General features: G+C 47.5%; 1 protein-coding gene across 1 annotated transcript in view; it reads right to left on the bottom strand.

Annotated features, from left to right (window-relative positions):
* Nucleotides 1–27874, bottom strand: part of EXOC5 (exocyst complex component 5) — a 200142-nt gene that overhangs the window by 47804 nt on the left and 124464 nt on the right. The window contains exon 13 of the mRNA XM_085626144.1: nucleotides 6464–6572. Within this exon, the coding sequence (XP_085482270.1) occupies nucleotides 6464–6572 (109 nt within the window). The remainder of the gene's footprint in view (nucleotides 1–6463; nucleotides 6573–27874) is intronic.

The following is a 27874-nucleotide window of genomic DNA, read 5'->3' as shown; positions in this document are numbered from 1 at the left end:
TCCTCCAACGACCCAACTTACCTCTCGAAGTGGTGGTGGCACCTGAAGAATCCTCGTCCCCGAGCTTGCAGTCTTTTTCTAAACCGGAGATTTCCCATTGAAATCAATTGAGCGCCCGAAGGCTCAAAAGCACCCTGCACCCAGCCGCCCGAGTGGCCCTGGCGGTGCAACCTCTACACCTATCTACTTCCCCACTTGCCCTGAGTAAGTGACCAGGAGCCCAGCTCCCACAGCCGCGTGGCCGGCTAGTCAGCAGCCACCAACCAAGGCCCCCCTACCTCTCATAGGATAACATTGGGCCTAACTCTCTCTGCACCCGGTCGCCCTTGTGCCGCTGGGGGTGAACTAACTGTACCTACCTGACCCTGGGAGACCCAAGTCTATGACCAGAACATTAACTCTGCCAGTCGAGTACTTACCTTTAAACCGATAACTCAATTTTCTCCATAGGGTAACATTGACTGGCTTTTTCTGAAATTTCTTCTAAGTGTGGACTTTTCAAAACTTAAAATATTCACCAAAAATCAGCCGAGTAACGAAAACGAAAATACTCACCGCTCTTAGGTGAGCTCCCAGTGCTGGATCTTGGTGCCCAGCACTGACTCTGAAAACTACTTACAACTGTACTTACCAGTAACCCAATTTTCTTCCATAGGAAATCATTGACTGTTTTTTCTGTGAAATTTCTTCTAAGTGTCAATTTCTGCAATCTTTAAATATATTAAATCGTATAATATCTGAAAACAAAATTACTTACCTGTTTTGGATAAAGGTCCCAGTACTGAGTCTAGGCACCCAGTACTGGATTACAAAAGTAACGAGAACATACTATACCTGTAACTTGAATTTTCTGCCATAGGGAATCATTGACTGTTTTCTATGAAATATTTTCTAAGTGTCAACTTTTAAAATAGCAAAATATTGTCTAAAAATCATCACAGTAATTAAGTCAAGTACTGACCCAGGACTGAATCTAGGATCCAGTCCTGGAATTCCAAAAGTAATCCTAAAAGTAATATGTGGCAAATAACATGAAACTTCCATTGAACTCAATGCATTATTGTGTTTAAATAGTGTTGCCTATTGCAACCACTTGTAACTGTTTACAAAAGTCAATTGCATATTGCAAAAGTATTTATATAAAGCATCTCATTCCGAGAAAGCATATTTTAATTCCAATTGTTGGTTCTAAAATAAAACAAGCATATATTTTTTATATATAAACCATTGGCCTAGAGTTCAGTTATTGAGTGTGTGAGACCATTTGCTGACTGAGTGTGTACAACAAATGCGTTACACTGTCCTCTGATACTGCCTTACTGCTCGACCAAGCTAGCACTTTAGAGAGTAAGGTTATATATAACTTTAGCCTCTGCCAAGCCTCTGGGGACTGTGGACTCTGTACACCCTGTACCTATTTGGGAACAGTATATACAGAGCCACTTTCTCACATCTCCCATCTGCCCATGTTTGTCGGTAACTATTCCTGTGTAGGCATGTACCTTCTATTTATATCCACATGCTTACCAGTGCAGAAAACCCGCTAGACACCAGTGACTTGTTTAAAATTAAAATGGAAGCAACCCCTTGGGGTAGGGTCGCTTCCAGGGGGCTGAGGCAAAAAACCCAACTAGGCACCAAGGATTTTTTTGTTTTGCAAGGGAGGCACATTTCTGTCTGCTGGTTTCTGCCCCACCTGGGGGACAGATCGGCCTGGCAGACAACCTCACCCGATCCCTTGGGCAAGATCACCCCTCATTTTTTCTCAGCCCTATTTGAAGGCCCATCTGGCAGATTGACCATCTGGGTAGTGACATAGCGCACTATAATGTTAATTGTTTTATTTCTTGTGAATTGCAATGGCAATGCTTTATTTCTCCCTTTTTGTTCTAGTTCCAGGCTTTTGCTCTTTAGACTGTTCCAGGTTGCGGTTTCGTTACTGGTGGTTCTGCTGTTTGTGTAGTTGCATGTATTTGGTAAGAGTATTTTTTTGTACATTTCCCTGCATGAATGTGTTTTGGTCAAATGGTGTAATAATAGCAGTATGTTTGGCTTATGTTTTTTGAGTGTCAAAAACGTTTTGCAATTGTGCTCGATGTGTATTTTGATGTCTTGTGAGTAATTGGTTTTGGTTTTTTTCTTTCTAGTGGGATATCGTTGGTTTTTGCTGTGTCTCTGGAGAGTAGGTGCTGGTGAGTGTAGTTGTCACTTGCAAGTGAATCGTATAGTTTTTGAGTATATAGACCTTTGTATATACTACATAGTTTCAGATTTTGTGTTAGTAGATTTGTATCTATTTGCAATTTATTTGTGTTTTCTTTTTTGTATAAAAAACCCTAAATGTGATGGCGGGGTGTGTAGGCTGGCGCTTGGCTGGTGGTGTGAGTGGACTCGAGCTTGGCTGGCGGTGTGCGTGGACTGGTGCTTGGCTGGCTGTATGCGTGGACTGGTGCTCGGCTGGAGGTGTGCGTGGACTGGTGCTCGGCTGGAGGTGTGCGTGGACTGGCTCTTGGCTGGCGGTGTGCGTGGACTGGCGCTTGGCTCGCAATGTGCGTGGACTGGCGCTTGGCTGGCTGTGTGCGTGGACTGGCGGTTGGCTGGCGGTGTGCGTGGACTGATGCTTGGCTGGCGGTGTGCGTGGACTTGCGCTTGGCTGGCGGTGTGCGTGGACTGACGCTTAGCTGGCGGTGTGCATGGACTGGCGCTCAGCTGGCAGTGTGCGTGGACTGGCGCTCAGCTGGCGGTGTGCGTGGACTGGCGCTCAGCTGGCGGTGTGCGTGGACTGGCGCTCGGCAGGCGGTGTTTGAGTAGTGACTTGCTGCTGGTCACTACACACACTGCTAGCTAAACGCCACTCCACGCAATCTGTCAGCTGGTGTGGTTGCTGTGTCAGGAATGTGGGCGTGTGAAAGTGATGGGCCCTTGAAAGGCGCGGTCTGCTGGTGTGAGTGTTGTAATGTGATGGGCCCGCGGCTGGTGGTATGAATGGTTTTGTATGGGTCACACGTATGAAAGGTGTAAGAATGGCCTGTAGTGGGGTTGGTGCCTTGTCGTAGCTTTACAGCTCACGAGTTGTGAGTCAATGGTTCAGTTTCTTGTCCTTTCAATTTTTAACAGTGCATTTCATTTTTGTGAACTCTCTTGTTAATACAATTGTATATACTGAACCTTCACTCACCCTCGTGCCAAATTTAACCGGTATGTATGTGTGCTTGAGGAATAGGTGGCTGTGCAGAAATATTGGTCTTTTCTGTCTTTCTCAAGCAGGGTGTACCTTGTCCCTTTTTGTGAATGTTGTAATGTGTTGGTTACGTGCCTGGAAGTGTAAATGGTTTTGTGTGTATCACGTATGAAAGGTGTGTGAATGGCCTGTAAAGCGGCTGGGGCCTTGACGCGGCTTTACGGCTCACGAGCTGTGAGTCACAGGTTTTTGTCCTTTCAATTATTGATAGTGCATTTCATTTTTGTGAAATCTCTTGTTAATAAAATTTTATATACTGAACCATCACTCGCCCTCGTGCCAAATCCAACCAGTATGTGTGTGTGCTTGAGGAATAGATGGCTGTGCAGTCATATTTTTTTCTTTTTTGTCTCTCTGCCAAGGTGTACATTCCATCCAAGATAAACCTACCAACTGTAGATATTGTTGTGAACTAAACACCCATGGGAGTACATGGTAATGTCTCTCTTGAGGATCCCAACAAGTTATCTTACCCACAATGTCTTGCAAACCTCAAAATGTGACTGTCACATTTCCCTTGCATTATTGTGCCAAAATGTGCGCGCTTCAGAAAGAAACAATAAATGTCCTATCACCCAGCGTTTTCCCAGGTCTCCCGATAAAAATGGTACCTCAATCACGTGGGTAGGTCAAGTACCCACGACAGGCAAGGGCCCAAAACCTATTGAATCAACATCAAAATTACCTATCACAAAACAACCTGGTATTGCAAGGGGGGTCCCATGAGTTTTTGGCCCCAGGCTCGGCGGCCATCTAGGGAAACCTACCAAACCCACACATTTCTGAAAGGTTGTTTTGTGATAGGTAATTCTGATGTCGCCTCAATAGGTTTTGGGTCCTTGCCTGTCGTGGGTACGTGACCCAGCCACACAAGTGAGGTACAATTTTTCTCAGAAGACTTTGGGGAACGCGGGATGTGTGGAATTTGTGGATCCACACAGATTCTAGAACTTTCCACCACAGAAATGTGAGGAAAATTTATTTTATTTGACAAATTGTTAGGTTTGCAAGGGATTCTGGGTAACAGAACCTGGTGAGAGCCAGTCAAGTCACCCCATCCGGATTCTCCTAGGTGTCTAGTATTCAAAAATGTATAGGTTTGCTAGGTTTCCCTAGGTGCCGGCAGAGCTAGGGTTAAAATCTACAGCTAGGCACTCCGCAAAAAAAGGTTGTTTTCACTGTGAAAATGAGGTGTGTCCACATTGCGTTTTGAGCCTTTTCTCATGCTAGTATGGGTACTCCCAATTGCGGAAATGTGCAAATATCTACTGTTTCTAAGCTCTAGATTTTGTTCCAATTTCAGAAATACATTGGTGTTTTTAATACCGATTTTTCCATGTATATATTTTCCCAAATTAATTGCTATATACCCGGTACATAATAAAATAAGACGCTGCTCAGTTATTGGCTCTGGGTTCGTCGGGTTCTTGGTGAACCTACAAGTCCTATATATCCCCACAACCAGAAAGGTCCAGAGGATGTAACGGTATATTGCTTTCAAACAGCTGTCACAATTAGAAGAAGTTACAGGTGAAACGTTGGCACAAATGGGTGTTTTCTTCAACTAATTTTCAATATTTCCTATATTCAACTGTTAGTTTCTATAAAGAAACCTTGAAGGATCTAAACAAATGACCCCCTGCTGAATTCAAAATGTTGTCTACTTTTCTAAAATGTATAGCTTTCCAGGATCCATTATTGCTTATATACCCATTTCTAACTGGAAGAAGGTTGAAAGCACAAATATTAGCAAAAATAGGCTATATCTCAGTAAAATGCCAACACTGTGTAAAAAATGTTGGATTTCTGAGAAAAGTCTGTCAGTCCCTGGGAACATGGTGATTTCAGCCCCACAAACCCTTTGTTGATACCCTTTGCAGTGAAAAAAAACAGACGCTTTCATTTGCAGCACTTTGTTCCCCAAAAACCCAAAATGTAGCTGTATTTTGGCTAATTTCTGGGTCCCCTCCAGGGGAATCCACAAACCCTGGGTACCTTTAGAATCCCCATGATGTTGAAAGAAAAGGACACAAATGTGGTGTGGATACCTTGTGTGGTCAAAAAGTTACAGGGGCCTAAGCAACAACTACCCCAAATAGCCAAAAAAAGGCTTTGCACGGGGGGGGGGGGGGGGGGGGGGGGAGGGCGGCCTAGCAGCAAAGGGGTTAAAAAATTACTCTATTGTTCTGAAGTGGTGTGGGATCATTTTGTGGTTTGTTTTCACTGCGTTACTGTTTGAAGTATTGTACAAATATTTTACACATTGCCTCAGAGTTAAGCTTGGTTGCTCTGTGCCAAGCTACCCGGAGGTTGAGCACAGGTTACTTTAGAGTTTGCTTGAGACTTCACGCTGAGAAGAATAGTGATTGCTGCTTGAGAAGGGTTTCACCCCCTCCCAACCAGTAACCAAACTTCTTACATGTAGTAAATCTGGAGAGCTAAGTCAGTCGCAGCTTTACAGGCGTAATACAGAATAAGGCATTTGATTTTTTTTTCTCAATGCATTTCCCCAATCCGTCATTTGTACATAGTCTAAATTCCACACTGTGGAAATACAGCTTGATGAGCAAATGCACATTTTATTTTTAGTTTTGAAGGATCAAGCCCTTCCACCACATCCCCACAAGTTTTAGGGGTGGCCTCTTCACCTGCCCACCCTGGAAGGGAAGTAACTCTAGCCCTTTACTGAAGTAAATCTCCAACCATTTCTTAGAGGGCAAAGGGATCAGAAAGGAGTTTGTGAATGCCAACAACCTCACAGGTTTGTTGATGATCACAAGCTTTCAAGGAAAATTAAGCCTTGAACCATCGCATTCCCCCCTCCACCCTCACCCCTTACGTGGGATTTACTACTCAATAATTATATGCAGTCACAGCATAATATTATGCAGTGGTAAAACCATTTTTGTCTGACAGGTATTCTTTTGTGAGTAGCTGCCATGTTTAAATCAGGACAATTTAATATAAAGTTTGGTTTACAGCAGTAAATGGCTTTGCGAATCTTACCCGTGTGTCTTGACTTGGCCACGCTTTGATGCCACATGTTGACCCTCCCCCTGTTCCAGCTTCCCAAAAGGACATACTTTGAGTCTATATATTTGTTTTCATACATTAATGGAAAATACAATTTTCAAATATATTTACACAATGCTTTTGGAGCCTTAGAAAAGCAAACATTTGCTAAACAGTCAAAATGAGATATTGCCAACGAAGTAGACTTACCAGCTAACCCTATTTCTAGGGCATAATCAATGTGCTCGATGCATAAATATTCCACAAGAATAGAAAATATCTTGAATGCATTCTTTGGCAAATCAGAAGGATCTGACAGCTTAAAAATAATCAAATACAAATTTTGTTATTATAGGTTTAAAGTACCATAAGAAACATAAGAATACAGATAAAGCAAAAGGTAGGGAAAGGTTAAAAAAGCAAGAGTCCTCTTTACACATTACGTCAGCCCCAACACCACTTAATACGTCACTGTGACAACAGCTAAGGGTTCCCCAATCTAAGCTTGCTACTGTAAAGTCTAAAGAAGTGTTTAATCAGACTGTTACCAACTACAGATATCTCAGACACATCATGGGTTTTGTGGGATAATAGCTTCTTTCAAATGCCAATAAGGGGAAAATAATGACACAACAATTAGATCCAACAAACCTAGTACACACAGATGGTTCGATCATTTGTGTACTTATGCCTTGAAGTGCCTGAAAGAAGCACTACATGCTTCACCTAGGGACCCTGAAACCATCTTTAAAAATTACAACCAGGCTCAAGCTGTTAGGAAGAAGACTTCAGGATGAGGCCTGGACAGCATTACTCCAGGCCGCTGAAACAGGGGATTTCAAATTGTTCTGGAGTATGGTCAATGCCCCATTTCTGAAACATTACCTTATCCCAGAGCTTAATTTCTATGTTTCCTGCGATTCATGGGTATCCCACTTTGCTGGCATTTTTGACTCAAACCAACCAGCTAGCTTGACGACTGAAAAGGCAGGAGCCCCAACTAGCCACTTACTCCCATTACTCTAGAAGACGTTTTGCTTGCTTTGCAACAAAGCACAGGTGGGAAAGCACCGGGCCCGTATGGGGTACCCCCTGACATTTATAGCAGCAAGCGACTTGTGGGGGTGTGGGGCTCATTGTGACACAGGTTTTTAATGCAGTTGCTGAATGCATAATCCCCTCCTCTTGCACCACCGCAATCATAGTTCCTATCTTTAACAAGCATTGGCATAGCCAACAGGTCTCGCTTTTGGGACCTTATAAGTATTTAGTTGTGCAGCACAATATCTTTGGTGAAACAACATCAACTGTTGCATGGCTAAACACTTATAAGGTCCCAAAAGCGAGACCTATTGGCTATGCAAATGCTTGTTTTAATTGCAAGCACCGGAAACACCTCGTGCTAAGAAAGCTACCGTCCCACATCCTGTCGGGCCCCAGACAAGCCCCTAGACAGTTTCCGACACAACCAGTTAAAGTAATCAAATCCTAGAGTGAGCTGCACCAGTCATCAAGTCCTAGGGCGAAGTAGCAGCTGTACAAATAGCAGGAAGTAGCAAATGCATAAGTTAATACGAACAATCATAAATTATAGTCATGAACATGAAAGGAAGAAACCCGACAGAGTTAAAGTGGACACCTGCATTTAAAACAGAAAAACATTGGTGAAATTTCAAGTTCACATAATGCCCAGGCATAGTAAATCACAAAGTGATATTCCTGGCTTGACTGAACAACTCAGACTTACCCTAAATAAATAGTAGAACATGTTCGTGTCATGTTTGGGAAGAACATAAACTATAACAAGTTAGATCCAGCATCCCACGCTGGGCCGGACGATTCTGCGGCGGACCCGAAAGTCCCGGGAAGTGTAGAGCAGTGCTGGAGAGTCCGCCGATCAGGACGCGGTCGATGCGGCGCGTGCTCACAGCAGATATTAAGAGGAGGTGGGCCCCGGAGCAACGGAGCAGGCCTAAGGCAAGCGGCATCCAGGACTGTGGTATGTGAGGGCACGCGCCCCAGCACAGCAGAGCTGAGCACTGGAGCTTTGGGCCCTGGGAAGTGGAGCAATGTGACCCGGCCTCCCATGCCAGGCCGGGCGAGCCTACGGAAGGGTCGAGAGCCCCTGGAAGTCTGGAGCAGTGCCGGAGGGGCCGCCAATCATGGCGGGGTAGGTGCGACGCATGAGAGTAGCAGACACCAGGAGGTAGCGGGCCTAATTAAGGGAGCGGGCCTAAATCAAGCGGCGCCCAGATGGCATAAAGATCTCCCCTAGCCGAGACGAAACAAGGGACAGACGCTATGGCAGCAGCTCAGACGAACAGACGCGCAGCCGTTAAAGTGACGCGGCCGCGCAACTGAAAGTGATTGCGGAGTTGGTGGCGATAAAAGAACATTTTAAAAAAGCACGTGAGTGGTGCACGCGCGTGGCGCTTAATTACCCATGACAACAAAGGAAAGGCAGATGGCGGTTCTGCGCACGATTGTGCGCGTAACCCCAAGCCTGAGGCCAGCAAAAACCTGGGTAGCACTTTGAAAACCCACTTACTAAATGTCTCGCCAGAGCAGCGCATTCGCTGGCTCAGGCGAGACCTAAAAAGGGAGATAAATCGGACCCTAAATGCCACTGTCACATCCCTCTCCTTGATTACCTAGTTAAATTAATGAACAAGATATTGTTGATGAGATTGGAGGCGTTTGCATAAGATAAAATAGAGTTATCAGAAGTCTAGTTTGGCTTTAAGAGGGTTCTAGGGATTGTTGAGCAATGTGTTAATCTGGAACTGCTGACTGGGAAATATACTAAGGCTAAGAAGGGATCCCTTTTCTTGTGTGTCGCTGATTTAAGTAGTGCTTTTGACTTGGTTAATCACTCCATTCTTTAGTTTCCCTTGATATCCGATTGAGATCATCTGTTTCCCTGCATGCATATATGAGAACATGACCGCTAGGGTCCGGTAAGGCCCTAGCAGAGAGTGTTCCCCTCCTATTTGGGAATAAGATGGGAATTAGGCATGGTTGTGTATTGGACCCTTTTTTGTTCTCTCTTTTCATTAACAGGGTTGATGGCGTCCTTTAGCTTCTGCAAGCAGATTCCTCTATTGTTACGTGCCGACAACGTGGTTCTGCTTTCTCGCACACCCATCGGCTTGCACAGACTAATGAATAGATTTGGGGCTTTTATGGAGGCCAAGAAAATGGTGATTAACAAAGCAAAGACCTATATTAGGATTTGCAGGAAAAAGGTCCCCAAATGTAGATTTGTTTGTTATTTATCTGGGACACGCCAATCACAAAAGTCAGCTCCTTTGTAATCTAGAGGTCCTCTTCTCTATTAACGATATATGGTCACAGCAGGTTGCTAAAGCAAGCTGAGCAGGAATTGGCATGGGATTATTGGGTTCGCCCAGAGCTTGGTCTGTCGCCCAATTAAAGTAATGGTCGATATTTACAAGGCCCAAGTAGTGTCTACTGCTCCTTACTGGGGAGGGGGAGGTTATGGGGTTTTACCCAGAGTAACCCACTTCAAGTTAAAGAGAACACTTTTTTTTTAAACATAGGTCATACTTACCAGTTTCAGTCTCATCAACAATTGTTCATAATGAAGTCAGTCTACGCTTTTTGGAAGACCAGCTCCTATTAAAACCCTTACTACTCTGGTTTTCCATTAGGCCCAGAGATAAAGAGTTTTACTAAATCAGTTATAAAGGACTGCCTTGCACTCCGGTCAGGTTTTTTAACATCCCTTGGCTTGTTTTTATGTCCATGTTTTATGATATTTTATTTAATATTTTTGTACTGCAATATCCATCTAATGTTACATTTTTTAACAAGGTTCTTATTAAAGCAACCTTTTTTAAATCTACACATGAGATCAGGATGAAATGGCCCTGACGAAACCAACTGTTGCTTTTTATATGTCAGTTTACTCCCAGAAAGGCCAGTATTATCTGTCATTTGTTAATCGTACTAATCGATTTGCTTTGACAAGATTGCATGCAGGAATAGCTTTCCCTGAAATGGGGGTTCACTCGCTAGACTCATTTCATTGCTCTTGGGATGGTCAATCTAAGCAAACCACCCAGCACTCTATATTGCTCTGTGTCTTTTACAAGTACTTAAGGAGTGATTATATTTAGCAAGTTTTCCTGGCACAGAACATTAGAGATTTTAAATCAGCATTGAGTTTTTTACTAGCAGTCAAAGACCCTCATGTTTTTTTTAATGTTGCAAAGGGTCATTAATCTTAGGAAATGTACGGTGTGCTAGCTCTGACCCAGAATAATTTTTACTCCTCAATGTTTATGTTTTATATTGTGAGCTCCTTCTTTTATACTGTACTTTTATATTGTTGTATGTACTTTTATCTGCCAAATAAAGAATCACATCAAAATAAAAAATGCCACAACAAATTCAGTACAAAAAGTTGTCCAAAGCCAGCCAATTTTATATCCATGCTTTAGGTGAAATGGCAGAAATGCTGTAAACACTGAGAAAAAAACTTGCCACTTATATATTAGCTGATTTGATACTGTACTGGAAAGTCAAACAAAGCAGCCTAAGAAGTAGTCCAAAGCAACCATACTAAGCAAGTCCAGAGACCTGAAAATGTTAACTCGGAAACTAAAGATTGAAAAGAATTAACATTCTCATACAGCATATGCAGTACATAGCCATATCCAAGCATGCCAAGATGAAGGCACACAGTTTTCTCTTGTCACAGCATGAATGCAAAAACATAACACAAATCACAGATTTAATCCAGTCATACTCTTGCATCGTTTGCTTTCTTTTATTCTATATTAGGGAAATGTGTCTTGAACTAGTACTACTCTAGTCTATTTGAACTATTTTTAAATAGGTACACGTTTTTCAGAGGTTGCTATCATCATGACTGATACCGGACTCCTGTGAAGCTAAGAACCTAGCTCCAGGCACACAGTCACACACAATGCCATTTAGCAACGGTCCCCTGCCTTCATGTCATTAAAGCTCAATTGATATATGCATAAGAGTTCATTGCGTTCAGCCATACTGGAAAACTTGGAGGTCACTTGAATGAGGTGTATAAGAACAGGTGCTAGAGCATTTCTTCTTAAAAACACACCAGCAGGGGGCCAGGCCAACCATGATCCGAAGATAGTGGTTCGGCTTGAAGCTGCAGCAGAGCCTGCCTGCATTGTGCATGATCCTGTGTGCTAAATGGGGCTGGCAGGGGGAATAGAGTGCTGGCTCTGTGCTGCTATCTCTGGCGGTCTAGAGCTGATGGAGGAGGACCTCATAGGGCGCCCGGCAGGCTGAGACCTGCACCCGCAAGCTGGTGGCCGCAGCTCAGAGAGCATCGCCATCGGTAATCGAGATGCCAACTGTCCCCTCCGAGAGGGTCTGCTTGCTGGTCGAGACGCCATAGCAGGCAACCCTCTCTGCCCTGAAGGAGAATGATTGAGCAGCAGGCCCAAAATTTCAAGATGGTGGCGGCTGTCTGCAGCACTGGGCACCCTGCGGAAGCCGCCTGAGTGGTCCTGCACTATCAAATGGGAAGAGTTCTATGGATCAGGCCCCTTCACCCCGGGGGCTTCATCATTATGCACACGCGGGGAAGAGACCTGTTGCACCCCGCCAACGGACAGGAAACCGAGGCCCTGTGGCGTGCCTAGTTCCAGCAGGAGGACACGCCACCCCACCCGGAGAACCAGGTGCGGTGAAGGGGCCCAAAAGGGACGACAAGATGGGCACAAGGCTCTGGCACCTGAGCGCTGATTTTCCCGTGGTGGGACTAAAGGAATTAGAAGCTACAACTCGGCCCGTTGACAAATTAATCACAGAAGTAATTACTACCACAAGGATGGCGAGGAAACGATCAATAAATGGCCCGGGCAGGATGCCACTTCATCCTGGGACAGCCCTCTACAGTCAGAGATAGGTTCGGATTCGGCACTCCCTCGCAACATAGAGGACTAGCTGGATAAGATCCTGGAGGCGGTGCACAGCACCAGGGAAAAGCTCGAGGCCAGAATTAAGAAGGTGGCAATTGACCTAGGCATACTGAAGGACGACCATAGTAAATTGGCGAATAAGGTAAAACAGCAGAAGGAGGATGTGAGCAAGGTGAGCCCAGAGTTAATGACGCTGAGAACCCAAGAAAATGAGCTGATGAAGAGGACGAGGACCCAGGGCAAACGGGCTGACTATGCCGAGGGCCGCAACCGCCACAATAATATTGGACAGATGGGCCGACCAGAGCAGGTGGAGGGCAGAGACATGGTTGCATATCTGGAACTGGCTGCGGGCTAAGTGGCCCCTGAGGGGCGATCGTTGTTCTTTTCCCCAGAGAGGGTGCACAGGGTCCCGGATCGGCAGCCATTGCCGGGAGTATCGCCCCATCTGGTGGTGGCGCGAGTCCTCCACTATTAGAACAGACACAGGATCATTTGAGAAGCCTGCAACAAACAGAACCTGCAAGTGGATAATGGCAAAGTGCACATTTACCCCAACTACACTATGGCTGTGCAGCTGTGCAAAGGACTTCGTTCTTGGAGGTCAAAAAGCAAAGGAGAGAGGCTTACGTCTCCTATATGAGCATGCTGGGGGAGGCACAGCGCCTTGCTGAGATAACTGTGCCTAAGGAACTCCTGCCGGACCGGAGAAGGATCCGACACTGTGATGAGTATGGACTACCACAATGCATGGATGGGCTATGTGGCCCCACAGACAGCGGGAACCCACCCCCCCCCACCTATTCCTGTGCCTTAGGGATCGGAAGTATGAACTTTGGAACTCCTTTACAGTTTTTTGTTTTTTTATTTCTTTGTTGGCATATAGGGAACGTACAACCGTTAAATTATATACAGCGTACCGTGATCGGTAAATATCACACGGACTAGACCAGTACACACACAGTGTTAAACAACTTTACAAGAAGCAAGTATCTTTTCCGTTACGCTAACTTGTGTTTTTTATCTAAGACAACTATACAGATGCCCAACAACCCTGATCCCACCCCCACCCATCCTCAAATTACCAGTAATGTTTCAGCGTCACCTTCCCTTTTATAACGCCCACATTTCCTTCAGGACTTGGCGCTCATTACATAGCTACCACACTTTCTACCGAGGTGCAGTGCGTCATTGTCAGTCTTGTGCGGGAGTGCTTATAGATGGTGTTAACGGTGGAGTTTGTAGTTCCTTTATATCTTCCAGCATGGCTGCCGGAACTCCTTTACAGTTATTGGTTGTTGGACAGAAGATGCCATTGACATTGCCCTGGGGAGCGGGAGTTGGAGATTATTCTTGTTCACTTTTTAATCACATCCCACTGCCACCACCCCTTTTGTATGTATATACTGAGAACGCACCCACCCCCACAACTTTAATGGCTGCCTTACCATCAATATCCTAACATGGAATGTGAGGGGAATAAGGTCCATACGGAACCATATATGGTGCAAGTAAAACTTAGATGAATGGGGCTGACATCGCCCTGCTGCAGGTAACACACCTAAACCACACGGGAATCCCACGACTGCAGAGACGATTGAGGGTGCAAGTAATCCCACCAGTTACTCTGAGTTTGGCGGAGGCACCCTGATATGGAATAAAGTGTGAGTGCCTTCCGGGGACTGTCTGCTCACATTAATAAGGGGGGCAAATTTGTGCTGGTCTCGGGCACACTAGACAGCATGAACAAGTTACTTACCTTTGGTAATGATATATCCGTAAGAAACATTAGTTAGTTAGATTCCTTACCTTAGAATATCCCCAGGCATCAGGCTGGATCCGGAAAGATTTTCATCAGCAATACCCTTGCGCGTCGCTAGGCGTCGTCTGCGGCTCCGCGTCCGTCGTCGTGATCGCCGTGGTGACGTCGGAGTACTTAGATGCCGCCCTCGCACGCTGACGTCAGTTCTTGTACATAGCTTTCCGCGCCAGGAACGCAGAGCCATGCAAGAGACCGACACTGGTGCCATGAATCTAGGGCCCTGAAAGGGATGACCTTAACCCTAGATATCAGTTCGCAGGAACAGGGAGGATGGGTAGGGCAGTAAGGAATCTAACTAACTAATGTTTCTTACAGATATATCGTTACCGAAGGTAAGTAACTTGTTCATCTGAAAGAAACACATTAGTTAGATTCCTTACCTTAGAATAGATACCCCAGCAATACCAACCCCGGTGGTGGGTCTGTGAACCAAGATCACACCAGGAAGTCCTGGAGAACAGAACGGCCAAAGAAGCCGTCCCTCTGGACTTGGATGTCCAGGCAGTAATGCTTAGCAAACGTGTGCAGCGAGGCCCACGTAGCTGCCTGACAAATGTCCTGCAGAGGGACTCCCCGACCCAGGGCAGTAGTAGCCGCTGTGGCCCGAGTGGAATGGGCCCGCAGCCCCACAGGAGGTTCCTTCTTAGCCAAGGAATAACAGGCCTTAATGCACAAGACGACCCAATGAGAGATGGTCCGCTTGTGCACTGCCCGCCCCTTCTTTGCGCCCACGTAACCAACGAAGAGTTGGTCGTCCACCCGGAACTGTTTTGTACGGTCCAGGTAGAAGGACAGTGCTCGTTTTGGGTCCAGATGGAGGTGAAAAGAAGGTGGTCAATGTAACAGACTGGCCGATGTGAAAGGCAGTTACCACCTTAGGGAGAAAGGAAGGACGAGTCCTGAGAACAACCTTGTCCAGATGGACAGAGAGGAAAGGAGGCTTAGAAGAGAGAGCCTGGAGCTCACTCAACCGTCTAGCAGAGGTGATGGCAACCAGGAAAGCAGTCTTAAGAGTCAGAAGACGAAGAGGACAATTATGAAGTGGCTCAAAAGGAGCGCACATCAGATAGGTTAACACCAGGTTCAAATCTCACTGAGGCATTACGAAGGGGACAGGAGGAAACATATGAGTAATGCCTATAAAGAATCGAGCAACAACAGGGGACTTGAAAAGAGAAGGCTGATCAGGAAGCCGTAAGAAAGCAGAAACAGCTGAAAGGTATCCCTTGAGGGTGCCCAGAGCAGAGCCCTGCTGGGCCAGGGAAAGAAGAAAGAGGAGAACCTCAGCAAGAGGGGCGGAAAGGGGATCCACAGCCTTTGCTGTGCACCATGCCACAAATTTGTTCCACCTGCAGGCATATACCGTTTTAGTGGGGGGGGACGCCTGGCTCACAGACTTCAGGAGGCAAGTCAAATGGCATCAACTGCCGCCGCTCAATCTCCACGCATGGAAGTGGAGGCTGGACAGGTTCGGGTGGAGGACCGTCCCCTGCTGCTGCGACAGAAGGTCCTCCTGAAGAGGCAGTCGAATCGGGGGATCGATTGACAGACTGAGAAGCTCGGGATACCAGTATCTTCGTGCCCAATCCGGAGCCACAAGGATGACTTGGGCCCGGTCGCACCAAGGATGACTTGGGCCCGGTCGCACCTGATCTTCTTCAGCACTCTGGGCAGAAGTGGTATAGGTGGAAAGGCAAACAACAGACCGCAACACCACTCGCAATGAAAAGCGTCGCCGAGCGAGTGCCACCTTGGAAATTCCAACGTGCAGAACTGAGGACATTGCGCGTTCTCTTCGGCGGCGAATAGATCTAACCAAGGCTCTCCCCACTGCCGAAAGAGGCCTTGCGCCACGTCCCAGTTCAGACGCCACTCGTGATCCATCATGCAAGCCGGATCGCCCGCAGCTCCAATAGGTTGATATGGAGCCGGGACACCGCCGGAGACCAGAGCCCTCTGATCTCCGCCTCTCCCATGTGGCCCCCCCCATCCCAGGAGGGACGCATCAGTCACCACTACGTGCTCCGGTTGGGGTAGGGAGAGGGATCTGCCACTGACCCAATCGCGGTCCGTGAGCCACCACTGCAACTGTCTTGCAGTGCCCTCTGAGATCAGGACGCGGTCGGACAGGTTGCCCCGATGCTGGGCCCACTGGAACTTCAGTTCCCACTGCAGAGCCCGCATCCGCCATATGGCGTGATGTACCAGCAGGATGCAGGAGGCCATCAGACCCAGCAGCCGCAGCACCAACCTGACCGAAATCCGGATAAAGGCTGAAAGATCGGAATCAGAGCCTGAATATCCCGAACCCGCTGTTCCGGAGAATAGACCCGTAACTGCGTTGAGTCCAGAACCGCTCCGATGAAAAGGAGCTTCTGGGAGGGACTCAGATGCGACTTCGGCACATTGATGGAGAACCCCAGCAAATGCAGGAGGTTGGCCTTAGTCTGGAGGTGGAAAACGACTGTCAGGGGCGAGCCCACCTTCAACAGCCAGTCGTCGAGATAGGGGAAGACTGGAACCCCTAATCTGCGCAGATGAGCTGCGACCACCGCCATCACTTTCGTGAACACTAGAGGGGCACTGGTGAGGCCGAAGGGGAGCATGGTAAACTGAAAGTGCTCGTGGCCTACCGTGAACCGCAGGTAACGCCGGTGGGCCGCAGGACGGGGATGTGGAAATATGCGTCCTGCAAGTCCAATGCTACCATCCAGTCTCCAGGGTCTAGGGCAGCCAGAACCTGAGCTAAGGTGAGCATCTTGAACTTCTCCTTCCTGAGGAAGGCGTTGACGCTCCTGAGGTCCAAGATAGGGCGTAGGCCCCCTTTGCCCTTCTTGGGAACCAGAAAGTAGTGGGAATAACAACCCCGACCTACTTCTGGGCCAGGAATGCGCTCGATGGCCCCTTGGCCAAGAGGGCCGTAACTTCCTCCTGCAGAAGTTGCAAGTGATCCCCCGACATGCGGTGGTAGTGCGGTGGCATGGCTGGAGGGGTTGCCTCGCAGGGGAGGGAGTAGCCCCTTCGGACGATTTGCAGCACCCACCTGTCCGATGTGATGGTACGCCAGTGAAGCAAGTGATGACGAACTCTGCCTCCCACTGGCGTGGAATGGGCCTGAAAGCTTGGTCCCAGTCGACTGACGGATCTCGAGCAGCTTGCGGGACCGCTCCCGCCTAGCCTTCGAGGTCAAGACCCGGCAGTTGAGGCACGACTCGGCATCATGGTCGGCCCCAAGGCAGTAGAGACACCGGCGGTGGTGATCCATGACCGACATCAGGCGGTGACAGGCGTCGCACGGCTTGAACCCGGGCATCCCTACCGCCACCAGGAATCAAGTTCGACTCGAAATGGGAACCAAAAAAGTTCAAAAAGTTCAGTCAAAAAGTGACTAAAAGGGTATGCTCTTCCCGGATCTGTGCTTACTGGTGCGGAAAAAAGAACCGACGTCAGGGCGCGAGGGCGGCGTCTAAGTACTCAGACGACGGCATCCCGGCGATCACGACACCGATGACGGATGCGGAGCCGCAGACGACGCCTAGCGTCGCGCAAGGGTATTGCTGTCAAAAATCTTTCTGGATCCAGCCTGACGCCTGGGGATATTCTAAGGTAAGGAATCTAACGAACGTGTTTCTTTCAGATACACGTGTTACTGCGTAGCAGGTATGCACCGAAAGTTGGCTAGACACAATTTCTACATACATTATCTGAGGTTCTGGTGCGTGACGCAGATTTACCCAAACTGCTAGTGGGAGACTACAATAGTGTCTTGAACACAGACCTAGATAGATCCACACCCCCATTATGAGATTCGCCCACTAATAAATTGACATGGGATCCGGACAGATGGAATATGCACTGGGAATTGCATGATATATGGTGAGCTCGGCATACGAACCACAGTGGGTACTCCTTTTATTTTCCCATGCATGGTGTACACGTGAGGTTGGACAGGTTCATGGACAGTTCTGACCTGAGGGAAACCCCTATTGAATACCTAGCGGCACTATCTCTAAGCGTTGCAGGTCCCCAATCCTGACCTGGAAGTTCGCCCCACACATTCTGCAGGACCCTATGACATGCAATCTATTAATGAAGGACATATCGGACTACTTTCAACACAACCATTAGTTCACGGCACGGAATTGGAGGCATTGAAGGTTGTTGTACGCGGGTGATGCAAGCAGCAATCAGTTGGGGTGCGATGATCACTGGTAAAGAGACCTCCTCAGAGCGGAGGGCAAGCTGTGCTTCCTGAAATGGGCAATTCAGTGCTGACCTGGAGCACTGGCTTAACTCAACTAGGTATGGGGCCACTACTGTGAGCTCCAAGACTGGGTGCGGGCACACTCAAGATGGGCATACTTGCAGACTACACACAACAAGGGTGGCAAGGTGGGTAGATTGTTAGCCTGGTTAATTTTGATGAAACACACAGGCCAGCCTATAAGACAACTCCATATAGAAAAGGGCAGCTTGGTGTGCCAGCAAACAGACATCCACAATGTCTTCATCAGATACTATTGTAAGCTTTCCAAGCCCTGTGTGGTGGCTACGACAGCGGACTTAGAATGCTTCCTGAATAGAGTCATTCTCCCAGGCCTGCCAAGAGTCGATAGCAGCCTCCTGAGGGGAATGATTAAAGAGACTCAGGTTAGAGGAGCACTGAAAGACCTGGCCAGGGGCAAGACCCCAGTACTAATGGCCTCCAAGCAGAATGCTATCAAGAATATGCAACTATTTGTGGGAAGAGCTCTATTGCAGGCCCCCGCATACAGGGCCATCAGGCGGGGAGGGGGGGCTCTGGTCTTGGTCCCTAATCTGCACAAGGACCCCACTGATGTAGCCCCATACAGGCTGCTGTCGATGCTAAATTTCAATTGAAAGATTATCAGCAAAACACTGGCATAACGATTGTGTCCCATTATCGACACCCTGATACATAGAGATCAACATGACTTTATCCCACACAGTAACACTTTTTTAAATACAAGTAGACTATTCTGGGTGCTCGGGGACGCAGTGGTCCTCTCTATAGACCTCCATGTGGCTTTTAACTCTGTGCACTGGCCTTATTTCACAGCAGTCATGAGGTGAATGGGACAGAAGGGAGGGAGGGAAGGGTGACACTACTTTACGTGGGGGCAAAGGGCAGGGTGTGCACCGGACAACTAATCTCACTCTCCATTGACATAGGCAGGGGCACTCAGCAGGGTTGCCTCCTATCCGCCTTGCTGTTCACACTGGTCATTGAGCCCTGTATGGACGACATGGTGCTGTTCACTTGAGATGCAGATGCCTTGGGGAGCTCAAGCTCTCAAAAGCATCTGTGGATCTTGGGGTGATGCCTCAACTGGGACCAAACATGTGCATTTACAGTGTTGCCCACTTTACTGGAGGACCCACAGACAGTATCTAACCTCCACATTAAATGGTAACCAAGAATGTTTAAGCACTTGGGGGTTAAGATCTATAATATTAATGGTGATATTAGATACGGTGAAATTAGAGACGGCAACCTGGGATACACCTTACGTTCATTGCAAACTGCAGTGACTTTTTGGCGTACACTACACTTTCACATGATGGCTAGGGTAGTACTAACCAAAATGGTGATACACCGCCGGACCCTTTATTCATGATACTCCCGGTCTGGAACCCCAAAATATGGTTCAGGGACAAGAATACCACTATGAGGGAGCTTATAGGGGATGGAGGAAGAAATAGAATCTCGCTCCACCTTCTCCAATGCCTACTTGGGGAGAGCAGATTGGCCATGCTCGACTTAGAGCTTTATTATGCAGCCGTCCAACTGCTGTGGCTGGCTCAATGGCTGGTAGGAGAGAGGAGTTGGGATCCCTGGGGACATCCGGAATGAGGGGGGCCTTGACAGCCCTGCTGCTAGGAGGGAAAGTTCGTACCCCGGCTCTTAAAAAGATGCGTACGATCGCGCTACGGTGCCGGAGGGGGGTAGAGCAAAAAAATAGAGTTAGGCACTTATACACCTCAGGGCACCCATTGATGAGATTGTCCACAGTTGGGGTAGTGGGTTTATCTCGAAGTCTGACGGATGGCGCAGTGGGCGGGCGTTTGGACACTTACCATAAGGAACTGCTATGCTAACAGCACCCTGCACATTTCTGTAGACTTGATGGATGCAGAGAATCTGCAGAGGTCCCAGTTTCTCACATGTGGTCGTCTCAGAATCCCAATACAGGCAATCTGGGGGAGGACCACGCAGAACCTCAGTTGCACGATGCACAGCAAACACTACTCACAATGGGGAGCAGCAGGAATTAAGTGTCCTGGCTCTAAAGGACTGCCCTTTCCATGTCACTAGCATCTATAGACAGGGTTAAGGCACGATGGGAGGCTAACCGACGAGCATTGACGGCCAAGGAGTGAAACACAGTCCTGCAGCATACAAGCAGCTTCTCTACAAAAACTAGGTTAAATATACCCATATTGAAGGCCGCGGGGGCCTGGGCTTTCCGCTCTTGGGTACCTATTACCAAGCATCTTGTCTGCGCTATATCACGGAGTGGAATAGACCGCTGTCCAGCAAACACTGGAACTTTATGGATCAGGCGGTCGCTGGGTGTAATATATGGCGTGAACTCTGGCTTCCACGAAAGCATAGGGCATGGGGCCTCTATTCGTTGCCAGTGACTGCCCCGATTCTCAAAGCGTGGGATCAGTTAGCTGGCCCTAAGGGTTGGATCATGTTTCCATCCCCTATGACCCCTATAGTGGACAACCCTGACTTTCCGCCGGGATGTGCGTCTCCTGTCTTTCAGAGATGGAGGGAGGAGGGGTGTAAGAGAGTGGGCTCCCTCTTTGATTTAGATGGCATGATCCCCTTCGCCCAGCTGCGCAAAGACTATTTTGATTTGCCGAAGTCTAACACCTTCCATTACTCGCAATTGGCGCACTGGGTGACCCACCCTTCTAATTTCGCTTTGATGTCGCGTCCCCTGACCACTTTTGAGCGCTGGTTGGTTTGTAAAAAAGATGACCGGAAACTCATATCGGAATTGTACGCAATGATAATGGCGCGTCCTAAGCAGTAGCAGTCGAAGGCGCAGGTTAGGTGGGAGACTGAGTTGGGGCGCCCTCTGACGCGCAAGGAATGGGAGAATATTTTCTACCGAGCCCATCATACAGCGTCTGACACGGCGGGCGCGGAATCTGCTTATAAGGTGGCGGCATATTGGTATTATACTCCAGCGCGTATTCAGTCTTGGGACAACACTAAGTCAGGCCTCTGCTGGCAGGGATGTGGTCATCCTGGCACCCTAGTCTATTTGCTGTGGCACTGCCCGAAGCTGGTGCGGTATTGGGCGGTGATTCTGGATGACCTTGATGAGGCGTTCCAAATCACGTTCCCCCGGGATCCTGCGTACACGCTGTTGGGTCTTCCTCATCCCAGGTCCTTTCCCTTGCGCTCGTTGTGGGGCAGACAACTTGCGTTAGTGTTGCTTGCGGCGCGGCAGGTTCTTCTGGCGCAGTGGGGCTCTCCGATTGGACCGGACCCGAGGGATTGGATACAGAGACTCTGGCACCTTCTCGCGATGGAGCACCTATCGCTCAGCATTGATGGGAAGGGGTCAGAATACTTAACAAGAGGGTATGCAGTTCCTAATAATAACGTAGTGTGTGTTAGAATCACTAGGTCCCAAGGTGATGGTGTGAAACAGTCTAGTTACGCGGAGTAAAAGGTACTCCTACTGGAAATGAAGACCCTCACACACCCAACAAGCGGGTGTCTTGCTTCATCACCGGGTCTTTGCTCCTTATCGGGCCGGCGGTGCAATGCCCGATCAGGCACCCCAAGGGGGCCTTCCTGTCGGAGATCTTTATTTCCAAACGCCGGTGAGTGAGGTGTGTGGGGAAAACGGTTAGTTGGTATAACTAGTGTAGGTGCAAGTGGAGTGAAAAGTAAGTGTACTAAAACAGGGTAGGGGTCAGAATATGCAAAGCTCTGGGGTCCTTTCTTGCAGCTCCTGTCGAAGGAATTGAGGGAAGTCACGTGCCCAAAATATTTACAAATTCTTCAGCTTATCCCTTTGGAACCGGCAGGGGCCGCTGAGGCAGTTTGACGCACCCCGGACCGGGACTGACCTCGAGGGGATTAGGCTTGGAGGTTCGAGACTGATGCGGAGAGGGTGGGGATTTTGGAGGGGTTGAGGGTTTGTCTATTTGTCTTGTTTTCAATTTTTATAAAAGTGGTACATGAGCAGTTGCCCTGCAGGTCACTAAATCGTTTTCTAGCGGGGTCACCCTCCGGGCTGTAGACCTGTACACTGTGTACTGACCATCCCGTTTCGCTCTGCCGGCCGATGGTTGTAGGCAGTTGAGCTGTGTACTTTGGATGAGTATCACGTAATAAGAAAAAAGAAAAAGAAAAAATGATTGATTCTAAATATACCCATATCAACTACCTACACACAACCTACCCAACACCACATAGACAAATTGTCATAAATGGGCACCATAGACAAGACATTCCTTGATGTTCCTTGACTAATGCAGGATTCTGCATATGGTATGGGAATGCCCAACTGACCCTGCTTACTGGCACCAAGTGACAATAGACCGAGAACAGGCCACATGTCTTGAAACACTGGAAATCTACTGGGAATCTACCCTAGATCTCCAGCTACCAAAGTGAGCTCTAAATTTATTGACATGGGCCTAGTAATGGCTAAACGGGCGATTGCAATGCACTGGCCGTCACCAAATGGCCCACCACATAGCAGATGGAAAGAAGAATTAATGAACTGGGTGCAGAGGAAGCTGCATTACAGATGGAAGAGCAAAGGGGTTTAAGGTGCAACCCCATTGCAGCTAACAGGGCAGCTCAATGAGGGAAGCTGGCTCTGTATATACCATACCAAAGTAAGGTATAGAGTGCACAGGGGCAAGTGGATCCCCAGAGGCTTTAGAGAGACTAAAGTAGATAATAATAATGCTCTCTTTTGTGGGAGTGTGGGTGAGCAGTTAGGTTTATGAGAGGGCAGTGCTAAGCTTTTTTTTTGTACACACACACACACACACTGACAAAACATTATTACAATTGAGACCAATGGTTTGTAAATACATACTTTAAGTATATTTATTTTATAGAACCAAAGATACTTCGTTGCAGTAAAATACGTTTTGCAATATCACTATACTATTATTATTAAAAGTGTACACTTAGGTAATTTTTCAATCAGTACAATGTTATCTTAAGGGAGGAAACACAATCAACAATATTCAGAAAAGTAAACGATTTACGAGCTTGTACTTTTGGATGAAGATTCAGTAACAAGCAAGGTCCAGGTAAGGGACCTCACTGCTCCTTCAGCAGCACTGGAGCGCCGAGTGCAGAAGTCAAACTTGGGTGCTCGTGCCAATGTCATCCATTGGAGAAAGGTACTACTTACAGGTAAGTAGAACGGTTTGTTAACCCAGTCTCCAGGGGTTAAGGTAAGCACAGGGAGGGCACAAGGCAGAACCAAACTTACAACCTCAGCGGCACAGGGGTGGCCGGCTGCAGAGTGCCAACATAGCTTTGGGCACCCAATGTAAACAAACAGAGAATCTTGAAGTCGGAAAAAGGCTGCAGGCTCAGGCCAGGAGACTGGATGAAATAAACATACAGCTGCACAGGTAAGTTGGGATTGGGGCATCGGGACACTGTTGATTGAACTCCCCAAGGCCTAGGGGCTCCCAATGAGAGGGTAATCTTCGGTGCAGGAAATCAGTTTACTGGTGAAGGTTGCGGTTGGGAGGGGTCGTTGTGCAGAGGCTGCAGGCGTCGACGTGGAATCAGGCAGGGGTCAACCCACAGTGGACTCTGGCTCTAAATCGCTGACGAACATTTGCTGGACTGGTAGGCAACTGGTGTCACTGCAGAGCTAGTTGATTTTGCGTTTCCACAGGCAGAGCACTTTTTCTTTAACGTTGGTTTTCTGATGGACAGGTCCGCTGCCCACTGGAGATTAGGAGTCTTTTTAGAAGGCAGGCAGTCTTCCCAAGGTTATAGAGGTCACTGGGCTGCAGGATGAGTCGCTCTTACTTAGCAGGGTCTTTGAGGGCTGCAGACAGGTTTGTATGGCTGGGGACAAGTCAGTGGGCGTCTTTAGTCTTCGCTGCTGCGTAGCTTTTCTTTGTCCTCTTCTTTGTAGGTCATCTATAATCTAAGGATTATGGCTCAAGGGTGTCAGAAAACCTTGACCCACTTATGGAGCAAATGCGATTGAACTTGTGAAGTGGTCCCACCTGAATCTCTCTCTCTCTCTGGGGATGGACTCAAGCAGTGAAAATGGTTACTCTCCCCCGAATCAAGTATGTGTTGGGCATTCTTCACCAACTAATACCCCTTTCGACCCTCCATCAGATAAACAAGGCCATTAAGGCCTTCATCTGGGGTACAGCGAGACCTCGAATGGCAATCCAGAAGCTTAACGCCCATGGATCAACAGAGGGACTAGGCCTGCCGTCTGTGGAGCATTATTGTATAGCCTTACACTTGGCACAAATGGTGTACATACACCCTCACGTTCAAGACCCCTCTCATCCCCCCTGCCCTCCCCTTCCCTGTTATGGGTTGCGATTAAGCGCAGAATCCAATAGGCCTCGTTGGGACGTCGCTCTATCTTCCCCGCCCAGCCGCCAGATCCCCCAACCCTATGATGAAAGCCTTGATAAGGGCTTACAAGCACTTTTCGGTTGATGCGCATCTCCATGACAAGGCTCTTCTCTGGAACAAGACTGGTGTTTTCATGGAGGGGCCATGCTTGACTGGGAACCCTGGCACAGAGCTGGGATGCTAACACTCGCGCACCTGATTTCTGGCGGCAAACTTAAGTCCTTCGAGATGCACAAGGACAAATTTGGCCTGCTGTTACTCAACAATGGTGCTATACACAATAATTTAATTGTCTGCTGAGCAAACTGGGTCCTTAACCCTGGACCATCACCTGTTCCCCGGTGCTTTCTTACCTTATTACTTGGGTTCAGTTTAAAGGTGTGATGTCTGGGTTCCACAATCTTCTGATTCGCCACCTCTAATCCCAGCTGCAATTGACTAGCCTTAGGATTCCAGGCAGGCTCACCTGCAGGTGGACTATGATGAGGAGGACTGGTTATCACTCTTGGAAGCCCTGTAAAGGGGAGTTCGGGATGAATGGATGAAATTCAGTCTATTTATAATTCTACAGGGCTGGCACTAGACCCCGTTACGGCTTCAGGGTTTCTCTGCCTGCTGGTGATGCAATCAAGCGCCCTGTGAAATAGTTAATATATTACCAGATTGTCCTGCTATTCATCCCTTCAGGACAGCAGTGGGGTCTACGCCCTGGCAATCCATGGATTTGGCCTCGCCACTTACAAACCCCCTAATTCTTCTACATGACTTATCGGACCTTTCCGAGCTGACCCTGCCATGCCGATCGTCTGCTCGTCACTGCCCTTGCAGCTGCCAAGATTGGTATTCTACGACATTGGCGTTCTCCGCAACTGCCGTCCCATGAGTAATGGCTCACAGAAATGTACGAGAGCGTGTATTATGAAACGGTCATTTACAACTTAATTGTAATTGTATACCACTTACTAGCCCTGACAAGGCATCAGAGGGCTTTTTAGCGAGTAGCACACTACTTTGGAATCCAAAAGGGATTCGAGGTGAATTACTGTAGTGAAATATGAATTAGTTTGAGAAGTGGACATACGAGTCTGTTAGACAAAGCAGATATTTTTCTTGGCAAAAGGTCTCCTTTCTGCAGGATGCCCCCGCACCTCCCTCCCCCAATTCGCCATGACTCTTGATTCTGTTTCGTCATTCTCAATGCACCCCCTCCAACCCCCCAACATAAATATACATGGGATTTGCCTGAATTGTCCACTTTCCTGGCCTCTCTACCCTGCTTTGTAGTTTGGTTTTGTCTTCCCTCCCTTCCTCCTGTCCTTTTTCCTTTCTTTGCTTCTTTCCATCTATGGCTTATTTTCATACTCCTTTCCAACATTTTTCTTCCTTTCTTAAATTTTAGCAACATTTGGTATTGTTACATGTATCGCAAACAGCATTTGTATATTACCATGGATGTATGTTGGAATTGCATGTCATTGAATTTGCTGAAATTTCTTTTTGATATTAATGTATGCCACTAAAAGAATTAATAAAAAAATACACAGACTGGTATGTTCATTTCAAATACTTTATTAATAGTATAATCTTGGCAGTGTTTTTTGATCGATGTTGGAATGCTTTATTGATAATTATTGCATTTACACTTTGATTAATTATTGTGAAATGATGATGATTTTCAACATGTGGTTATTGGTTCATTTTAATGTGGTGAACATCTGACAAAGCGAATAGGCTTGCCAGTATATGTGTTATGATGACCATTTGAAGAAGCCAATGGTCTGCCCCCCCCCCCCCATATTATGATATGCTATCTGGTATAGGTTTGGGGGTACTGTGATTTTGGGAGTCATGCCCATTTAGGAGTCAAATGTGATTTCAGAGTGCTACCAAGGTAATTTTAATCCTCCTTATGTATATATTTGTAAATGAGTGCGTAGTATTGAGTTGTGTGTGCGTAGTAAATGCGCTTTTCCTTTTTCAAAGGAAAAGCACCGACTGGAAATCATTCCTTCAATTTTATTACTACGTGCCGGTGAGTGGTGTTTATTAGCCCACACCACCTCTCCTGACAAGGCCTTGGACTGCTCTGCCTCGCAACCCTGAGAGAGTCCAGCGCTACAATAGTATTTACTGTGAATTGGTTCACAGTTAGGGGAAATAGTGCACCTATTACTTGCGCAGGAAATCATATCCTGTGCAACTAATAACCCAGTTTCCTACACTGCGTGTATGTAAGCCTGTGAAATATACAACACATGAAGGATGTAGTGCTGTGCAGTGTGTGTATATTATATGCATGTGCTGGGTGTGTGAGTGCCTGTGAATGGTACAATACATGGAAGACGCTGGGTTCCATTTTCGGAACATGAGGAGGTAGGGGAATCCCCCAGGCAGATTTGTGGATTGCTGCATTCCCTTGAGATGGGTGGAAAACATTAGAAAAAAGGAGATTCAGGCAGTTCAGTACACTTTGAGGGTGCTCTTTAATTAAGAGAGTGATCACTAACAAGAGGCATGGGCATATCACAGGAAGGAGCCGGGGCCGACAGTGGCATAGCAAGGTCAGGTGGTACCTGGTGCGGAAAAGTTCTTGTCACTCCCGGCTTGACAAAATGGCAAAAATGTGTTTAAAACACATTTTTACCATTTTGTCACCCACCTCATTGATGAGACCAGGGGTGGCCCGCACCCACCGCACGTCCCTTTCTACACCACTGAGGGCTGCTCACTGCCATTACTTTTGTGAACATTCAAGGTGCAGTTTTACGCCAAAAGGAAGGATGATAAACTAGTAATGGGCAGACCCTGCTGTGAATTGAAAGTGTGCTTCCTGTGTAACCGCAAAATCGGAATATGAAAATATGCATCCTGCAGGTAGACAGGCAATCTCCATTTCTTCGGCTTTCTGCGTAACACCTGAGCTAGAGGCAGCATCTTGAACTTCTTCTTGAGGAATCAGAGCAGAACCCGAAGGTCTAGGATGGGATGAAGACTGCAATTCTTTGGGACCAGGAAGTACCAGAAGTAGCACCTCTGGCACGGTTCCTGCTCTCGCACAAACTCTACCGCCCTTTTCTGTAGCAAAATAGCCACCTCCTGTTTAAGGACCTGAAGGTGACTGGGTGGAGTGGAAGAAGAGTGAGGAAGAGGTGGAGGTGCCTGCAAAAGGGTAGAGCATATGCCCTTTCCACAATTTGTAAGACCCAGTAGTCTGCACGGATGGCCTTCCA

This window comes from Triturus cristatus, chromosome 9 (genome assembly GCF_964204655.1).
Source record: "Triturus cristatus chromosome 9, aTriCri1.1, whole genome shotgun sequence".
In the NCBI taxonomy this organism is placed as follows: Eukaryota; Metazoa; Chordata; class Amphibia; order Caudata; family Salamandridae; genus Triturus; species Triturus cristatus.
The sequence above is the reverse complement of the archived record's forward strand: the minus strand, read 5'-3'. Positions and strand labels throughout refer to the sequence as shown.